Below are 16701 nucleotides of genomic sequence, written 5' to 3'. Positions count from 1 at the left end.
GAACCACAGAAGAGGTCTCTGTGGGTTCATGCCCATCCATTTTTCTTTCAAGGGACAGAGGATGGTCCAGAAAAGTTAAGTTTAGAAAGGGTTTTGTTCTCTTTGAAAGCAAATTCAGTAATCAAGGTAAGAAATTGAGCCATTTCAAAGAGATGCTATCTTATTTATTTTTCGCTGAGTCTGAAAGCGTGGCAGGCTACAGTCCATATGGCTGCACAGAGTGGGACACGACTGAAGCAACTTAGCATGCATGCACACACTGAAAGCCAGGTGACCCCTCAGTCTGCCGGAGAGAGGAGCCAGGGCCCTTCTGGCATCCTGTAGCCTGCAGCCCCTTGAGACTGGCCTCCCAGGGGCTGCAAGCTGCCCTAAGCCTCTTCTTTGCCCTGCTCTCTCTGCTTATAGGTTGAGGAAATCAGGGTCCTGAGAGTGTGCCAGAGCAGAGCCTGAGCAAAAGCAGGCATGGGCTAGAACTCAGCTGTTTCAAGAAGCCCCAGAAGCAGAGCATCCTGCCACCCAGACAGCGAGAGAATCCATTTATCTCAGAAGTGAGCACCACAGAGAAGCTACAAGCACCAGATATGCACACAGAGACCCAAAAACGCTCTTGGAGATACCTCATGCATACTGAGGCCACAAGCAGGCCTCAGGCAACTGCTATCACAAATAGGTAACAATTACCGTAGTTAGCATAAAAGATACCCCTGGGTGCATCTATACCAATCCAAGTAAGAGTTTATAAATGTTGCAAGTACTAAGTACTAATCCTCAAAGGCTATTCTTAATCTCCATATAATTGTACAGAAGTTAAACAATACTTTTCCTAGGGTATAATTTTAAAATTGCTGTAAATAGTGGAAAATACTGTCAAAAGAAGAAACGCTTCCAATTTATCTCATTATACCAAAGGGCTCCCAGTTTAGACTCTCTCTTTTAGCAGCTACCATCACTTGTTCAATAGCTTCAGAATCTCTGGGCTTCTACTGTGACCCTCAGCCTGAGGACAGACAAGCTTGGCCACAGAACGGTGAACCTCGTGTTCATCCTATTTTGCCACATACCTTAATTTGAACTGTGAGAGAACTTCCCCATGTTCTATTTGAATCAGTTCATTGTAGCAAGCAATTATGCTGCTGTTCTCCATAAATCTCTGGGGGAAAAAGCAAAGATAATACATAAGACAAATACAATTACTTCTTAAACAGTTAAAAAAGGCTTGTTTCTCCAACCTCAGGTAACTTTGTTATATAAGACAACTAGTAAGTGAGATGAGATGAAATAAAACAGCTGTCAGGGTGTTTGAAATGCCTGTTTAAATGTATACGAGACAAGAAAGCAGATAATATTGTACAGTTAACTATGACAAAGATGGGGAAAAGTTCACTATGAACATTCACAGGAAAATAAACACGCAAGGGTTAGAACACCTCCCCAGTCTTAGCTAATCACTGAAGCAACTGGGCTGCTGCTGCACGAAGGCAAGTTTTCTGAAACCTGAGCCTGGACGCCTTCACCGTGTGCATTGTGAGTGATGTCTCCTGGACGGAAGGGAAGATCTTTGCTTCTTTCCTCATTTGAGGGCCTCACACTGCTCCCTCTCCCGTGTCTGTCTCTTTCACACACATGTGCGTGCACACACACACACACACACACACACACTTCCACACATCTAGCATGGATGGTACCTCCCTGGGGGTCACCGGCAAAGCCCCCCGACTCTCCCTGTGTCTCTGGTCCCACTATCCCAGGAAGAAGCTGGGAAGGGCTAAGAACAGAAGGGGAACCATGAAGACACACGGAGGGAAATGCTTTCTATTTGCAAAGCAAAGTCAAACTTGGTGAAGTTTTGGTTGAGCTTCTGGGCAGCTGGAGATTACGTGTCAGTCTGTGTCCAAGCTCTGCGAAGTGTCAGATGATGCTTCATAAAGCACAAAAAAAGATCATAATAAAATAAGTTCTTGAAAAGGATGAGATAAACAGTTAATTTCTTTTTAATAACGTTAATTTTAAAGTGTATAAAATGTAGAAAAATCTCCAAATCACTGATAATATCATAAGGCTAGAGATATCATTAATTTTGGTTTATTTACCTTAGACTTTTATCATATTTCTGTGTATATGGATATATTTTATATGTATAAGCATATACATATGCTTATACATATAAAATATAAAATGATGTTATATTTTCACTTTCATAGCCAAGTAGTAATTTTTTATGATTCTTATTTTCCTTTAGGTCTCCTAAGAACTTTCAGTGTGGTAAAGGTCAGCCTTCCAGTGGGTGACAGTTTCTAAACACTGGAGTGATTTGTTTGCACGTAAGTGACACTCAGTGAGTGTTTTATAGACTAAATGCAGTAGGAAAATCTTTGGGGGATTTTAAGACTATAGTTAGTTAATGCAAAAATCTGAAATAAACTGAGTGAACCAAGAACAGTGCTCCTCACACTTCAACACACTGAGAATAATGTGGGTGTTTGGTTAAAATGCAGATTCCTGGGCCCTGCTTCCAGAAATGTACGCATGTGTCTTTAGCACAGTATTTCTCCACATGCTCAGGTGTGACTCTGCCAACAGGCACTGTACGTTCTCAGGACAGGAGGAGGAGAAGCAGAGTCTTCACTGATTTTTCACACTTACTTGACCACAGCAGCCTTTTGTCATGGACACCTTGTAAGAGCTTTGGGCCACTAGCATTCCTTGAAACAGTTTGGGAAATATGACTTTGATGGACCAGGCAAGGAGTTGGCAGTTAAACACCATAGATTTGCATCTTGACTTGTTTTGAGTATGAGCTCTTCAAGCTAGTCATTTTGAGTCTGTTTCCTCTTCTGCAAAAACAGAGAAAATACCAAACCTCTCATCTGTAGATGAGGATCAGGTCAATCACCTAGAATGGAGTCTGACAAATAGTATAAGTCTTAGTTCCCACTTCTTCCTCCATAAGACACCTCTGCAGGGAGGAACTGCCTGATCACTGTATCCTTGACACACCAAGCACACTGCCTCACACAGAGCCCGTGCTCCCTGAACACCTGCTGAATGAACTCGTAATGATGTCCCTTGGAATGATTCCACTTGGAATGATGTCATGTCAACATCATTCCAAGTAGAAAAAGTGGTACACAAAGGTTGATACAAACACCAGCTGCAATGGCCCTCTGCTGAGACGCTCTTTCTAAAAGGCTCAGAGTAGACCAAGCGCCATGCAGCCGGCCACTTGCTCACACAGAGCTACAGAGGCTTCAAGCAGAGCTGCTGCGGGGTACTTGATGGTGTGCTGTATTCCCGGGTCCCCATTCAAGACCCATTGCCTGAAGCACTGGCCAATTAGCTAGTAACACAGAGCTGAGTTTCAGCAGATGATTTAACATAAGCAAGATAACTCAGAGGTGGGAAACAACTTCACGGAAGGCAAGAAGAATAGCTGGCATATTTGGAAGGGTGCTTGGGTAGAAAGTTGCCAGAGACAAGATTTTGCCCAAAAAAGGAGACCAGCCACCTGGGGAGCAGCCTCAGCCGATTCTGTGCCATGGTAGCTCGGGATGGAAAACCTGGAAGGTGTGGTGTGCTTCTCTGGGAAAGAGCCCCAACTACTTGGGGGCACCCTGACCTGGCTGGCAAATGGCCTTCATCAGGCCCAGGACTAAAGAATACCAGGTGGCCCCGACGGTTACTGTCTTTCATGCTTTCACAAAGAGCTTCATGCTCCATGGCGGCCTGTAGAAAGTCATGCTGTATCCAGACAGAGAAGTGACACCTTCCAGGGCAGCACAGACAGGTCACAAAAAGAATGAAAGGAACAACTGTATCATCCCTCCTAAATTTACTCAGTAGCATTGCACCCAAAGTGGACAGGCGTTTCTCCTGAGCTTTTCTGAGCAGACGGGCAATCTCAGCCCTCCAGATAAGAGGCACCACTCCAGACACCACCAGTCTCCACACCAGTTGGTTGGAAGCGGGATCAGTGAACTAAAAGCTGAATGGGAGGGAGGTGGGAGGGGGGTTCAGGATTGGGAACACGTGTACACCCATGGCGGATTCATGTTGATGTATGGCAAAACCAATACAATATTGTAAAGTAAAAAAAAAAAATAATAATAATAATATAAAAATAAATAAATAAACCTTAAAAAAAAAGATGAATTCCAAAGGGACACTCAACAGCACACATGGCAATTGGGGCTCATCACTGTACCCATGGTGTGTTGTGCCTTCCCCAACCTGCTCCCAGGCAATGGAGAGGACCTCCACGCTCATATTCTGAGAGGGCCTGCCTCAGATGTGAAGGGCAGAGGTGGGCTGGGGGGAAGAGGTGGGCTGGGGTTCAGAGGTGGTCAACGTTCCACAGCAGATTTATGAATACCCATCAATTCTCAGAAAATGAGTAAGTAAAGACGTCCCCACAACATGACTTCTTACGTTGTGCAACTCTCCATTCGGACGCTCAGAAGCACCATCTCATTTAGATGGAGCGGCACATGAGAAGAGCGTCCAGAAGTGAGTGCCAGACTTTGAAGGTGTGATGACGGACAGGAGGCAGGTGTCAGGGGTGAGAGACGGGGCTGACCAGAACTGCTCGACCCAGTCACGTGTGAACCGTGGCACCCCTTCAACGTTTTACATAGCACTGTTACTCCCCACGGAAGCACACTGAAGCCCAAAAGAATGGCATTCCATGGGCAATTTCTGCTTCTCTGGGATTGACAATGAAGGAGGGATTCTTTTTTGGAACCTAAGAGGGTGAAACACCAGTTGCTTAAAGCACCCAAAGGACTTCTCATAATTCACAAGGCTCTGGCGGTCTCCTATTTTTGCAGGAAAAGGATGCATCACACTCTGAGATTCAGATTACCCCGATCACGGGACTCCAAGACACCAGGTAAACCTAGTTACCTAGTTTGGTGGTAAGTCTCCTTAATCAATCTTAATCTTCTAGTTGAGCATCAGTGTTATTCATGTAGTTGTCACAGAATTTTTCTTTGCTGTTGTTTTTGGTTTAAAGCAGCCGCTCACAAGCTGCCTAAGTCAGCTGTGGATCTCTACTCTATTTTTTTCCCAAAGGGTAATCTTTTATTTTCTAATAGAAGAAATAGATGCTTGTTATTAAAAAAAATCAAGTTGTGTACAAAGTGAGGTCCTCCACAATTTCTCTGTAAGGATCTGTAATACCTTAATCTTATGAAATATATTCCCTTTAAGCAGCCATATTTTGATGCTCTTTCTCCACCCCTTTTTCTTCTCTCTCAAACTGATTCCATCATGTGGCCTTCCATGTGCATGCACAAGGCCTCACCTCCAACCAAGCCTTCAGACTGCCCCTACCCTGAGCTACTAGTAAGCCTCCGGAGCTTGTTAAGTTTCCTTCAGTAAGCAGTCTTCATCTTCAAATTGAATATCAGGGTTACTCATGCAGCCATCACTCAGAATTCTTTGCTGACAAGTATGGTCTCAATGAGGAGTTTCTCAGATGCTGTTGGAATCAAGGGCCTGTGTCTGAGGTGTAAGCTCTGGCTGGGCCCTGAAGACCATGGAACCCTGTGCGCCGATCTAGGGACTACTGATAATCACATACACATATGCTAACTGGTTTAAGTGGGATTACTTTGGGACTATGGAATTTCGACCTGATATAGTAAGACAGATTTTTAGCTATTACATATCCGTTGCTAAGATAAATGAAGTTATGAGAGAAAAGGGGAAAAAGCCTGGCCATCAGACACTTGTCATCCCCCACGAGAACAGTTTTCCCTCCCAGTCCTGGGGCCGAATGTCTGTGACAAGATGCACAGCCGCACCTGCGGGAGGTGCCAGGTCATCCCTTACGTACCCTGTTGAAGCCCGCGTGTAGAAGGGGGAGCACAGAGGCCTCTTCATAGTTGCCGGATCTGCCACAGAGCAGAAAACGTGATCACTCAACAGATACAACCAGGGCTCCTCACACTGAAATGCAGAGACAGCAAGGAGGAAGCAGGGAGCTGGCTCCAAGAGTGGCTTCCTGGCCAGCACACACCTGCAGCGGGCACCTGTCTTGCAGGAAGCCAGACTCCCACATCTGCCTTTGGATGCAAAAAGAGCAGAGATGGTAGCGGGAACTCCAGCAGTGGCTGAGAACTGTAGCGCAGGTACGCACGAGAGGCTCCCTCAGAGCTGGAGCAAGTGTACAGGAGCAGCGCCTCGAGGGACGACGTATGTGCAATGCTTGCCCCGCAGAGCACTGTGCCCTTTGACACCCCCGGACATTCTGGAAGCATGACGCCCCCAACCTAGACCTAGCTGGGTCCAACTCTCAGGAGGACAACTGGCATCAGAAGCTGCAGCGCCCCAGAGCCAACAGGAGAGGACAGCCATCAGGAGAGCCAAAGTTCGAGGGAAGGAGACAAAACACTGGCTCTCGTTTCACGGGGCGGCTTCCTGCATTGAGGCTGCCTCCAGGTCTCAGAGCTGCAGTTTAAGTACAAGGTGGGGATGGGGTCAGCTGATTGTGAAGTCGTTCTGAAGCTCTGCTGCCATCTTTATAAGAGATGGTGCCCCCAAGACAGCCCACAAGTAACATGGTGCATGCGCCATAGAAATGGGGACGAAAAACGGGACACTAGGGATTGGCCAGAGTAGCAGACAGCTCTGCCTGCCCAGAAATCCCAGGGCATATCTGCCTCGTCACCTGTGGCTGAATCCCACCTGACAGGTAAAAGCTCTTCTGCCTCCCTCTTTGGGAGCTCAAGGTTCTACTCTCTCTGGTCAATAAGTAAGTAGGGGCACAAAACGGGCTCCAAAGGTATGAATCATGTCCTACTTCATATGCCAGCTGGCACAAGCAGCATTAATTTTATTACCGTGCGTGCCAAGTCCCTTCAGTCATGTACAACTCTTTGTGACCCCATGAACTATAACCTGCCAGGCTCCTCTGTCCATGGGATATCCCAGCCAAGAATACTGTAGTCGGTTGCCATTTGGGGAATCTTCCTGACCCAGGGATTGAACCCACATTTCTTACGTCTCCTGCATTGGCAGGTGGGTTCTTTACCATTACCTGCCACCTGGGAAGCATTATAACTTCCTCTATAAATGAAATATTTTTAAAAACAGGGAAAAAAGTGAAAACTCGTAACAAGACACAACAAACCACTACTTGTCAAGGACAAGTACACCTTTTTGCTATATAAGCAGGAAAAAAAACGAATGTTTTGTTTATGGACCCATGGAATCAGCCAGGCTTGGGCACATGCTGTGTGGTCTGGTATCCATGTCAAGGCTCTAAGACCCTGTTAGAGTTCCCAGTCCCCAGAAGATAAAATATAAGCAAGGAGGCTGAAGAAGACTAGTCCCCTCACTCTTTCCCTTGAGATCCTGTCACCTCTAGGATGGCGAGATGCTGAGGCCAGTGGGACAGTTTCTTTACGTTCCTTGGCTCAGACCCTGTGGTAGGTGTCAAAGCGAAGAGACACAGCTCCTAACAAGACACTCAAGGAGTCGCAGGTCAGGAGGAGTCTTTGCTTAGGGCAAGACTTGGAAGCCAGGATTTCTTACTGTCCCAATATGGCCTTAGAATGGATATTTTAAATCTCCCCCTGGGTGGGGCCTGTCTGAGGGAGACTGATACTCTGAGCTGCTGGCCTGTGAGCTCCTCCAGGGCAGCATCTGTGCCAACTCTCAGAACAGGGCCAAGTCCAGTCAGTCCCGGGCTCAGATTAAGGCCTTATGCTCTCCAAAGCTAGTGATGGCCACTAACTGGCTACAACACATTTTGGTACCGGCAAAGGCTCTCATCATGCTAGCTGTACACGCAGCTTTTCTCCTTCCTGGCCTTTCATTTGAAGTGCGGGCCACGTCCTACACGCAGCACAGGGGTTTCTCATTCCACAGTCTCCGAGCTACAGCTCAAGCACCCTTTTTCCCTTCCAGCACTGGCATTCATCCTTTCGTCTTGCTTCTAGCCACGTAACAGTCCTAACAGAGACTGCACATTCCTTTTCTGGCAGGGGCTTTGGTGCCAGTTCTCATGGTATAATTTATTTTTACTTAAGTGAAAAAACAAGCATTTCCCTATCTCTTTTCTGCAAAGAAAAAAGGTAAACTGGAACAACATTCTCTTCAGACCTCCTCCTCCTGAGATTTTCCACCCATTTCTAGCATACAGTGAGTAACCATTCTTTTTTTGAGGTGCTAACAGAAATCAGAGAGGATAAAGAGAAAGGCCTATTTATTTCTAGAAACTTGCAAAAAAAGGAAAATCGCAAGTGAGATCGAAGGTTGCTAGTGTCAGGCCAAAGACTTCCCCCCAGCTTCGCTAGCTCTGAGAACGTGTTATGTCAGAGAAGGTTTCAGGAGGAACAGCGGTACTCCCAGTGGGGGGTGGGGGGTGAGCTTACGTTTGTGAGACCACGGCGAGGATCACTGCGTGCTCCGAGGGGTTCGTGGCCCGGATTGACCTGCAAAGAGAAAGCGCCACATCAGACCCAGCAATGTGGCCTCGTTCTGGTGACTGACTGAATGTGGGACTTCTTCACAGGGAAAACGGAAGAAAAATCAAACGTCCGTCCAAAGAAGGAGTCTGAAAACACGTGGAAGACAGCAAAAGAAGATGCTCTTATGGATCAGGACAATCTTTGTTTTACTAAAAAATAAAAATAAAAAAAAAAACAAAAAAAAAAACACAAAAGAACAAACAAAAAAAACACCCCACACACACATCTAAAAGAAATTCCCGGGCAATTCTCCAGTAGGTCAGATCTGCCAATGTTCCACTTCAAAAACTGGCAAATTCCACTTAAATTCCATGTTTTCTGATTGAAATTCCACTCTGCAAGAAAACTGGCAGTCCGACAATTCTCTAGTTATCAGTTTGTACTTGGGGAGCTAATTAAGTTGGACCTGTTTTTCTTTTAAAATAATAGATGGTTCAGAAAGTTGATCTTAAAAGAAGGATTGCTGACAGCTGGATACACAGGTGCAGGTGAAGGTCTTTTAAACATTGTATGAAGAACCACTCCAATTTTTTGGTTGTATGGTTATTTTTGTTCAAATACTTTAAACAGCTGAGTCATCAACTAGGGCTGAGAAACGATCGATGCAGTAAATGTCACTATAATGATGTCTATCGTACCATGACCACCTGTCTATCATTTGTTTATTCCCTAGGAACTTACCAGGGTTAAGATACAGAAGAATTCTGAAGTCCAAGAATCTTCCTGGAAACTGTGCTATGCTACAGCTTAGACTCGGGTTTAGACCGCTGGTCAGGGGTCATGAGTCTGATGAATTCTTAAGAAAGGGCCACATACTGGAACCTTCATACAAATAAGCGTGTCTGTTTCGATCCATCTCCATGGTCTGGCCTCTCCTTATTTCGAGATCCCTCACAAGGGAACCATCCGCCCTGAGAAGTGAAAGCTCAAGGCTGCTCCTGAGGAATCTGTGAAGCAGCTTATATTTGTTTCTTTCTAGCTCCTGGCGTTTCTGCTCCTCTCCATTTTCATGTGTTTGCACCAGCGCTCCCCCAGGGACAGCCAGCTCATATTGCTTCACCCTTGTGACTAAATGTCCTCACCTTCCTCTAAAAATGTACCTTCCTTGTGAGGTCTGTTCCTTGAGACCTCACTCCATGTGAGAAGAAGACTCAAGACAATGGCCAGCTGCTGTCTTTCTGGGAAGTACAGGTCCCCTTGTGGATAAATGGTATTTGAATGAACTCCCTTGAAGAGAGGCCTGAACTCACTGTGGACAGCAGATTACTTCCTGTGCGTGCGTGCTATGCTGCTTCAGTTGTGTCCGACGTTGCAGCCACATGGACTGTAGCCCCCTAGGCCCCTCTGTCCATCGAATTCTCCTGGTAAGAATACTGGAGTGGGTTGCCATGCCCTCCTCCAGGGATCTTCTCGACCCAGGGATCAAAACCACATCGCTTCCATCTCCTGCACTGGCAGGCAGGTTCTTTACCACTAGCGCCACCTGGGAAGCCCCTGTCCCTACCACGGATTGGTCACGTGAAACTACACTTTTCTCCTGCTTAGGAGCCTTCTACTGAATTCTCAGCAGAAATACCAGGAGCACCTCATGAAAAAAAATGGACAGCATCTCAGAGGTGTGTGCTCATCTCCAGGGAGCTGCTGCGCACCCCTCACTTTCCTTCAGCCTCTTCCACCCCTCAAGGTGTCTGGGTGTCTGTTGGGCTACATTCTAAGGGGTGGGGCTTAGGGAAGAGGAAACATGTTATAACTGAGCTGGAGCTCATGCTCACTCAGCTTCTTTTGAGACTGGTTTCTGTGTTTTGAGTCCCTTCCTACCACTGATCTCTTCTCTCTCATTCCTCCAAAGAAGGAACAGGTGTGGCCAAAGGGACCTGGACCTCTTTCTGCTTAAGAGGACTAAGGGGGATCCGGGGACTGGTGAGGCCGAGGTCCAAAGAAGCATGCTAAGGTCCAGTCCAGCTCAAAACCCAGCGGTCCTGGACCGCTGACAATGAACAACGCACATCTGCTGGGAACGCATCTCCTCTCATTTTAGGGAGGACGTGCTCACAGTCCAGCATTCAGGAATCTCTCCATCAACATGATCAGAAACTGGAAACGCACCAGCAGAGACGTAACCTGGCTTTCGAACTGCACAGATGCTTCAGTGTTTTTCTGTGCAGCTAAGACAAAAAGTTCCCTCAACAGGAAACAAAACCACCTTCCTGTATATTCAAGGAAGATTATAAAGTTTATCTACTAAATTGGGCCTTTGCCTGAATTCAAAGAATTCTTCCTATTCATTTCTTCTTTTTATAGCTGAAGACTGACTTAAATCATTCTATACATGTACAAAGGATTGTGCTAGTTCTACTAAAAAATCATGTAACCATAAGTGGAGATCAAGAAAATGCAGATATATTTAGCTATAAGAGACTCAATTCTAGCCTGACAATCATTTTACACACACAACATACATATATATCCACACATGTACATATCTATTTCTTAATACTTCCCTGGTGGCTTCCCTGGTAACTCAGACAGTAGAGAGTCTGCCTGCAATGCAGGAAACCCGAGTTTGATCCCTGAATCAGGAAGATTCCCTGCAGAAGAGAATGGCAACCCATTCCAGTATTCTTGCCTGGAGAATTCCATGGACTGAGGAGCCTGCCAAGCTAAAGTTCATGAGGTCACAAAGAGTTGGACATGGCTGAACAACTCTTTCTTCCCTTAATACTAAAATTACCCAAATATTTTGTGATATACTTTACTATATAGTTAAACAGGCAAATGTTTCTATGCAGGAAGATAGGATTATTTGAGATCTATAAGACATTTTAAAACAGGTTCCTTAAGAAAGTTTCTTCTTTGGGAAACTGAAAATGATCAAAGAATAGCAAGGTGATGCCTATGAGGAGAAACTTCTCTTAAACGCACTCATTTCTTGTCAGGGTACCAGCAGGTCTAAGAAGCCATTTCCGGCCTTTCATTTCACTTGCTAATATTCAAGACAATTCCCATTCTGTTTGTAACTAGAGTCTGTCCTGGTCTAGCATTTAATTAGTGACCTCTTCCCATTGAGCTTCAAAGCATTCCACTTGTGCCAAATGGACGGGTTCATCCAGAGCTAACTCTGATGACTGCATTTATTTATGAACAGTCAAGCGTTTCCTCCCCAGAGTGCAAGCATTTCTGTAAACAAGCAGGGGCTTTGGATCCTTGGGAGATTCTTCTGCTGCTGAAAAGTGGCTGCCTTTCCTCCCCGACTGCTGTAAAATCCACCCATCTGTTGTCAGGCAGGCAGAAATGGTCTATTTCACACATTTCTGATGTTCATTTTGGGACAGAATAATTAGGATTAAAATATCTGGTTTAAATCCAAACCATATCTGTATAATAAGAACTGTGTGAATCTCTATTTTTTTTTTTTTTTTTTTTAGTGCAACATGAACAACACTCAAGGGGAAAAAATGCCCTATAGTTTTCAGAGGAGCCCAGCTCACACCTCTAAATTCTTTGGAATGCAAATGTGGAAAAATAGAAAAGGCCATAGGAGGAGCTATAGCATTCATTGTAGAGATCTACATACACGCTTAGAAATATCAGCACATACGTTAGAGACATTTGGGCTGGAACTAAAGACATATATACGTGAATTTCATTTTAAGCTGTTAGGTAGACATTTGCTAACATATTAACATAAGTATGGTACCTGCACACTGCTTCTGCATCGAAGTTTCGAGTCTGTCTGTGATCGATTACAATAATCTCATGATGTTTATCTAGAAAGCATTCCAGGGCTGACTCTGGAGTCCGAGCAATATTGCAGCTGTAACCGGCTCTGTCACAGGCCCACCAGAATCCATCACTCTGACTATCTTCCTTTGCAAAGATGAGCAAAACCTGAAACAGACAGAAAAGAGGATCTTGACAGGAGTCATCATCCTTAGAGACGACTGAAAGCAGAGAGACATGATACTGGTTGAGGGTGCAGCCTCTGGAGAGAAGCCACCTGGGTTCAAATCCCAGCTGGTCCCCTGGTTCCTGGGGGTCTCTGAACAAGGCAGAGCATCTCCAGCCTACAGCTTCTCCAATATCAGATGTGCTAAAAACAGTGCCATGTAAGCTAGCTGGGAGGCCTGAGTGAGCACAGAAGACAAGCTCCACCACTGTTGGTGGCTGCTACCCATTTATGATTTCCTAAGTGGCTCTGTCTTCAAATGGACTGATCAGTAAAACAGCAACAGGCCCATCAACATAGGTTAGCCTGTGGTTCACACGTACATGTATTTGGGGGCAACAGGCCCATCAACATAGGTTAGCCTGTGGTTCCCACGTACATGTATTCGGGGTCAGGGCAGTTGGGGTTTGCCTGAGGTACCTAGAAGCCGCCTCTCCAAACTTAGCATGTAATCTTTAACCAGACGCAAAAGGGATGGGAACTCAAAACATCCTCAAAAACTAGTTGCAACACCCAGCACTTGCTGAATTTGGAAAGAACAATCATGAAATGTGAAGCTACTGGAGCTAAGGTGAGGAAGCAGGCCTCTTTTTTTCTTCATGGTAAAGTGCAGCCCCACTCCCTGGAAAGAAGACAGCAGTGCTTACCACCACCCACGTGCCCTCATCATTCCCTGGGCGCTGGAACCCAGATCCCCTGGGGGCCACAATGCCAGAGATGGCTACACCAGCACCTGAGCTTGTTCATTTGTTTGTTTATGGTCTCCCTTCCCCACTAGAATTGAGTTTGGGGCAGGGAAGACCTGCCTGACTTGCTCCTGCTGTGACCCTCTGCCGGGCAGCACTTGGTACCTGAGTGACTGGATGACTGCACACAGGGTTTCCGTAAAACGCAAGAGGGCTTTTACTGTCAACTGGAGTAAGACTATGTCACGGCAACAGACCGAATAAGAAGTACATATATTAATAGTCTCAGGATACTGATAAGCATTTAACATTCTTCACCATTCAGTTCTCATTTAAACAATTACGAACAGAAGGGAAGTTTCTGGTCCTTTAAGCCCAGAGTCAATACCAATCTTCATGATGAAAGGGTGAATGTGTTCCACTTAAAATCAGAAAGAAGACAAATTGATCAATAATTACCACTACATTTTAAAAAATCCTTCACTAACTGAAAACTGACAATATACAGAATAATGAAAATAACAGTATAATGACTCTCATGGACCTATCACCCAGTTTCAGCAGTAAGCAACTCCTGGCCAATGGACCTCAATGCTTTCCCTACCCACTTTCCAACTCTTGTACTAGTTTATAGCAAATCCCACATATTTCACCTGTATTCATCTATTAAAGAAAAAAAAAACTCTTTTCTAAAAAGAGAAAACCACAACACCATTTTATACCTGCTGCTGCTAAGTCGCTTTAGTCGTGTCCGACTCTGTGCAACCCCATGGATGGCAGCCCACCAGGCACCCCTGTCCCTGTCCCTGGGATTCTCCAGGCAAGAACACTGGAGTGGGTCGTCATTTAATAATCCTTTATCATTTAACATCTGAATGCATCATAAATGTCAGTTGTTCTACACTGCTTGAATCATTTCCTGTTTTCTCAAATACCATGATTCCAGAAGAGAAATCACGTTTTTCAGCATGATTTTGATATTTTCTTTCAGCACATGGCTTGAAATCACATGCCAGTAACACATGAGGCAGCTACCCTTCTTCATGGCTCACTGTGGGCAAGGGTCTGTCAGTCCTCAGGCCAGGCTATCCCCCAGAGCCTTTGCTACAGACCTACCCCTGGAAAGAAGTGGGAGGCAGCTCTTCCAAGGGAAGCGAGGGACACAGCCTTCCGGATCTTGATAGTGAAAAGAAAGCCTTCAAATGGAACTATTAACAATGGAGCTACAGTGAAAAAAATCAGGTAGAATAAATTGGTTTGTACAAAAAGTCACCGGCCTTTAACTTGATGTAGCTGTGGTATTAGCATGAGAAACTCAATATGCAAAGGCTAAACGTCAGGGAAGGTGACTGAACCTCTTGTCCCATCTGTCTGGCTGAATAATGATTGCTAAGCAAGAACCTCAACACTTTATGTTTCCTTTATACATTTATGCCTCAGTATTTAACTAATGCTTCCCTAGTGGCTCAGTGGTAAAGAGTCCGCCTGCAATGCAGGAGACATGAGTTGGACCCCTGGGTCAGGAAGATCCCCCAGAGAAGGAAATGGCTACCCACTCCAATATTCTCGCCTGGGAAATCTCATGGACAGAGGAGACTGACGGTCTAGAGTCTATGGGGTCGCAAAAGAGTCGAACATGACTTAGCAACTAAACAACAACATTTGACTAATGCAATAAGACCCTAACTGTATCCCCATATTGGCCACGGATACAGGTACTAATCTCTGATGTCTTATGTGTCCTTAAAAGACTGGAGTGCTCCACTTTTGGAAAAATAATGTCATTATTCAAATATTCTTGAGCACCTACTATGTGTAGACATGATTTTTTATTGCTTAGAGTATGCTAAAAAAATAAATATGACCTCTTGACCTCAAACGACAGGCATAATAAATAAACAAACGATATGGAATGCTGAAAGTGGTAAGTGCTAGGTGAAACAGTAGAGGCTGCTGGGAGCAGTATTAGGTAGGGTGCTTAGGGTAAGCCTCACCGAGGAAGTGACATATGAGCAGATGCCCAAAGAAGATGGAAAAGTCAAAATGACCACTGAAGATAAATCATCCCACAAAGAGGGAACAGACCCACTGGTCCCTTCAGTGGGATGCATGGCTGATGCGTTTAAGAACTGCAAGGAAGCCAGTGTGACGGGGGGGGGGAGGGCAAAAGAGCGGGACAGGAAGTGGAGGTCACAGCAGAGGGCTCCGTTGTGTAATGCCTTGTAGCCACTTTGGGAAGTTATGCTGGATTTCACATGGAAACTTACAAACCAACTGAACATGTAGGGACTTGTATTAATCACGCCTTAATTTTTTTTTATTTATTTGGCTGTGTTGGGTCTTAGTTGCGGCATTCGGGATCTTAAGTGGCGGCATGTGAACTCTTAGCTGTGGCATGTGGGATCTAGTTCCCTGACCAGGGGTCAAACCTGAGCCCCCCACATTGGGAGTGCAGAGTCTCAGCCAGGTTAGCCTCTGCATTTCTAATGCTTTGATGTCTGGAGCCTTGCTGACTCTGGAGAGATGCCCCTGAGGGCTAGCCAGTTCTCCGATGCCTAGAGAAAGCCACGGACTTGCCTAGGAATGCATTTTCCATATGTAAACGAATCCAGAGTGGGCTCCTACCACCCCTACCACTCGCTAACCCTCTGGACCACTATCCACCTGTCCTAAGTCACTCCAGGGCCAGGTACCAGGCAACTAGGGACAGTCCTTCTGCCCAACACGTCTCATGAGTGATTCAGCCAGTCAAACCTGTCTACCCTGCCATCCCTGCCTCACCGCTTCGCACAGAGAGCATAACCACAGCCCCTGCCCACGCTTTGGCCCTCACACTCCCTGCCTCCAGCCGGCCTCTGTGCTTCCCTCTGTGGTCCCGCGCGGCCTGCCCCCTCCTCCCGGGAACTGTGAGGAATAAACTCTGTTTCAATGACAGTAGCTCCTATGCTGTTGGCTTCACCCTGCCTGATTACCAACTAAAGTCTACATACTGAAACAAGAATACTCATAAAAGTACTCACTAGAAACATCTCTCTAGGTGCTATTCAAAATTCTTTCCATTTATAAAAGATTAATTCAGAAAGACTACTTTTCAATGATTCAATTCCTAAGCAAAGTGAAAATCTATGGCAATTAAAAAATATATATATTTTAAAGTACTATAGCCATGACATTGTTGTTAAGGTCTGCCTATCTGGAAAATTCTATTTTCTCTAGGAAGACGGCGAGTTACCAAAGTTATACTCTCTGCCCCTATCTCCTAGGCCACAGCTGGGCTAATAATGTTGTTTTTGGGAATTTGAAATTTGAACAGAGAGACACAGAGGCTGAGAATTAGGACCCATGGGCCATTAATATAGAGAGATTGAAGGAAGAACCTCAAATTCCTTCTGTCAAAATACTCAGAAATGGCTGACTACCACCCTTTCTAAACCATGGCTTTCAATTCTTCCTTGGATTCTGGGGAAAAAAAATACACTAATATATTTCTTATTCATTTACTATTTTGTGAAAGGCAACTGTTACTCCAAACCAAAGAATGCTGCTGCTGCTGCTGCTAAGTTGCTTCAGTCGTGGCCAACTCTGCGACCCTGTAGAC

At 45.3% G+C, this 16701-nt stretch overlaps 1 protein-coding gene across 2 annotated transcripts in view; it reads right to left on the bottom strand.

Moving 5' to 3' along the window:
- Positions 1–16701, bottom strand: part of PDE8B (phosphodiesterase 8B) — a 274177-nt gene that overhangs the window by 82737 nt on the left and 174739 nt on the right. For both annotated transcript variants that reach the window (XM_052646127.1, XM_052646126.1), the window contains exons 3-6: positions 12169–12359; positions 8376–8435; positions 5834–5891; positions 1062–1150 (exon numbers count right to left, since the gene is read on the bottom strand). In XM_052646127.1, the coding sequence (XP_052502087.1) occupies positions 1062–1150; positions 5834–5891; positions 8376–8435; positions 12169–12359 (398 nt within the window). The remainder of the gene's footprint in view (positions 1–1061; positions 1151–5833; positions 5892–8375; positions 8436–12168; positions 12360–16701) is intronic.

The sequence above is a fragment of the Budorcas taxicolor genome, chromosome 10 (genome assembly GCF_023091745.1).
Source record: "Budorcas taxicolor isolate Tak-1 chromosome 10, Takin1.1, whole genome shotgun sequence".
Taxonomy (NCBI): Eukaryota; Metazoa; Chordata; class Mammalia; order Artiodactyla; family Bovidae; genus Budorcas; species Budorcas taxicolor.
Note: the sequence above shows the minus strand (reverse complement) of the source record. Positions and strands in the feature narration are given on the sequence as shown.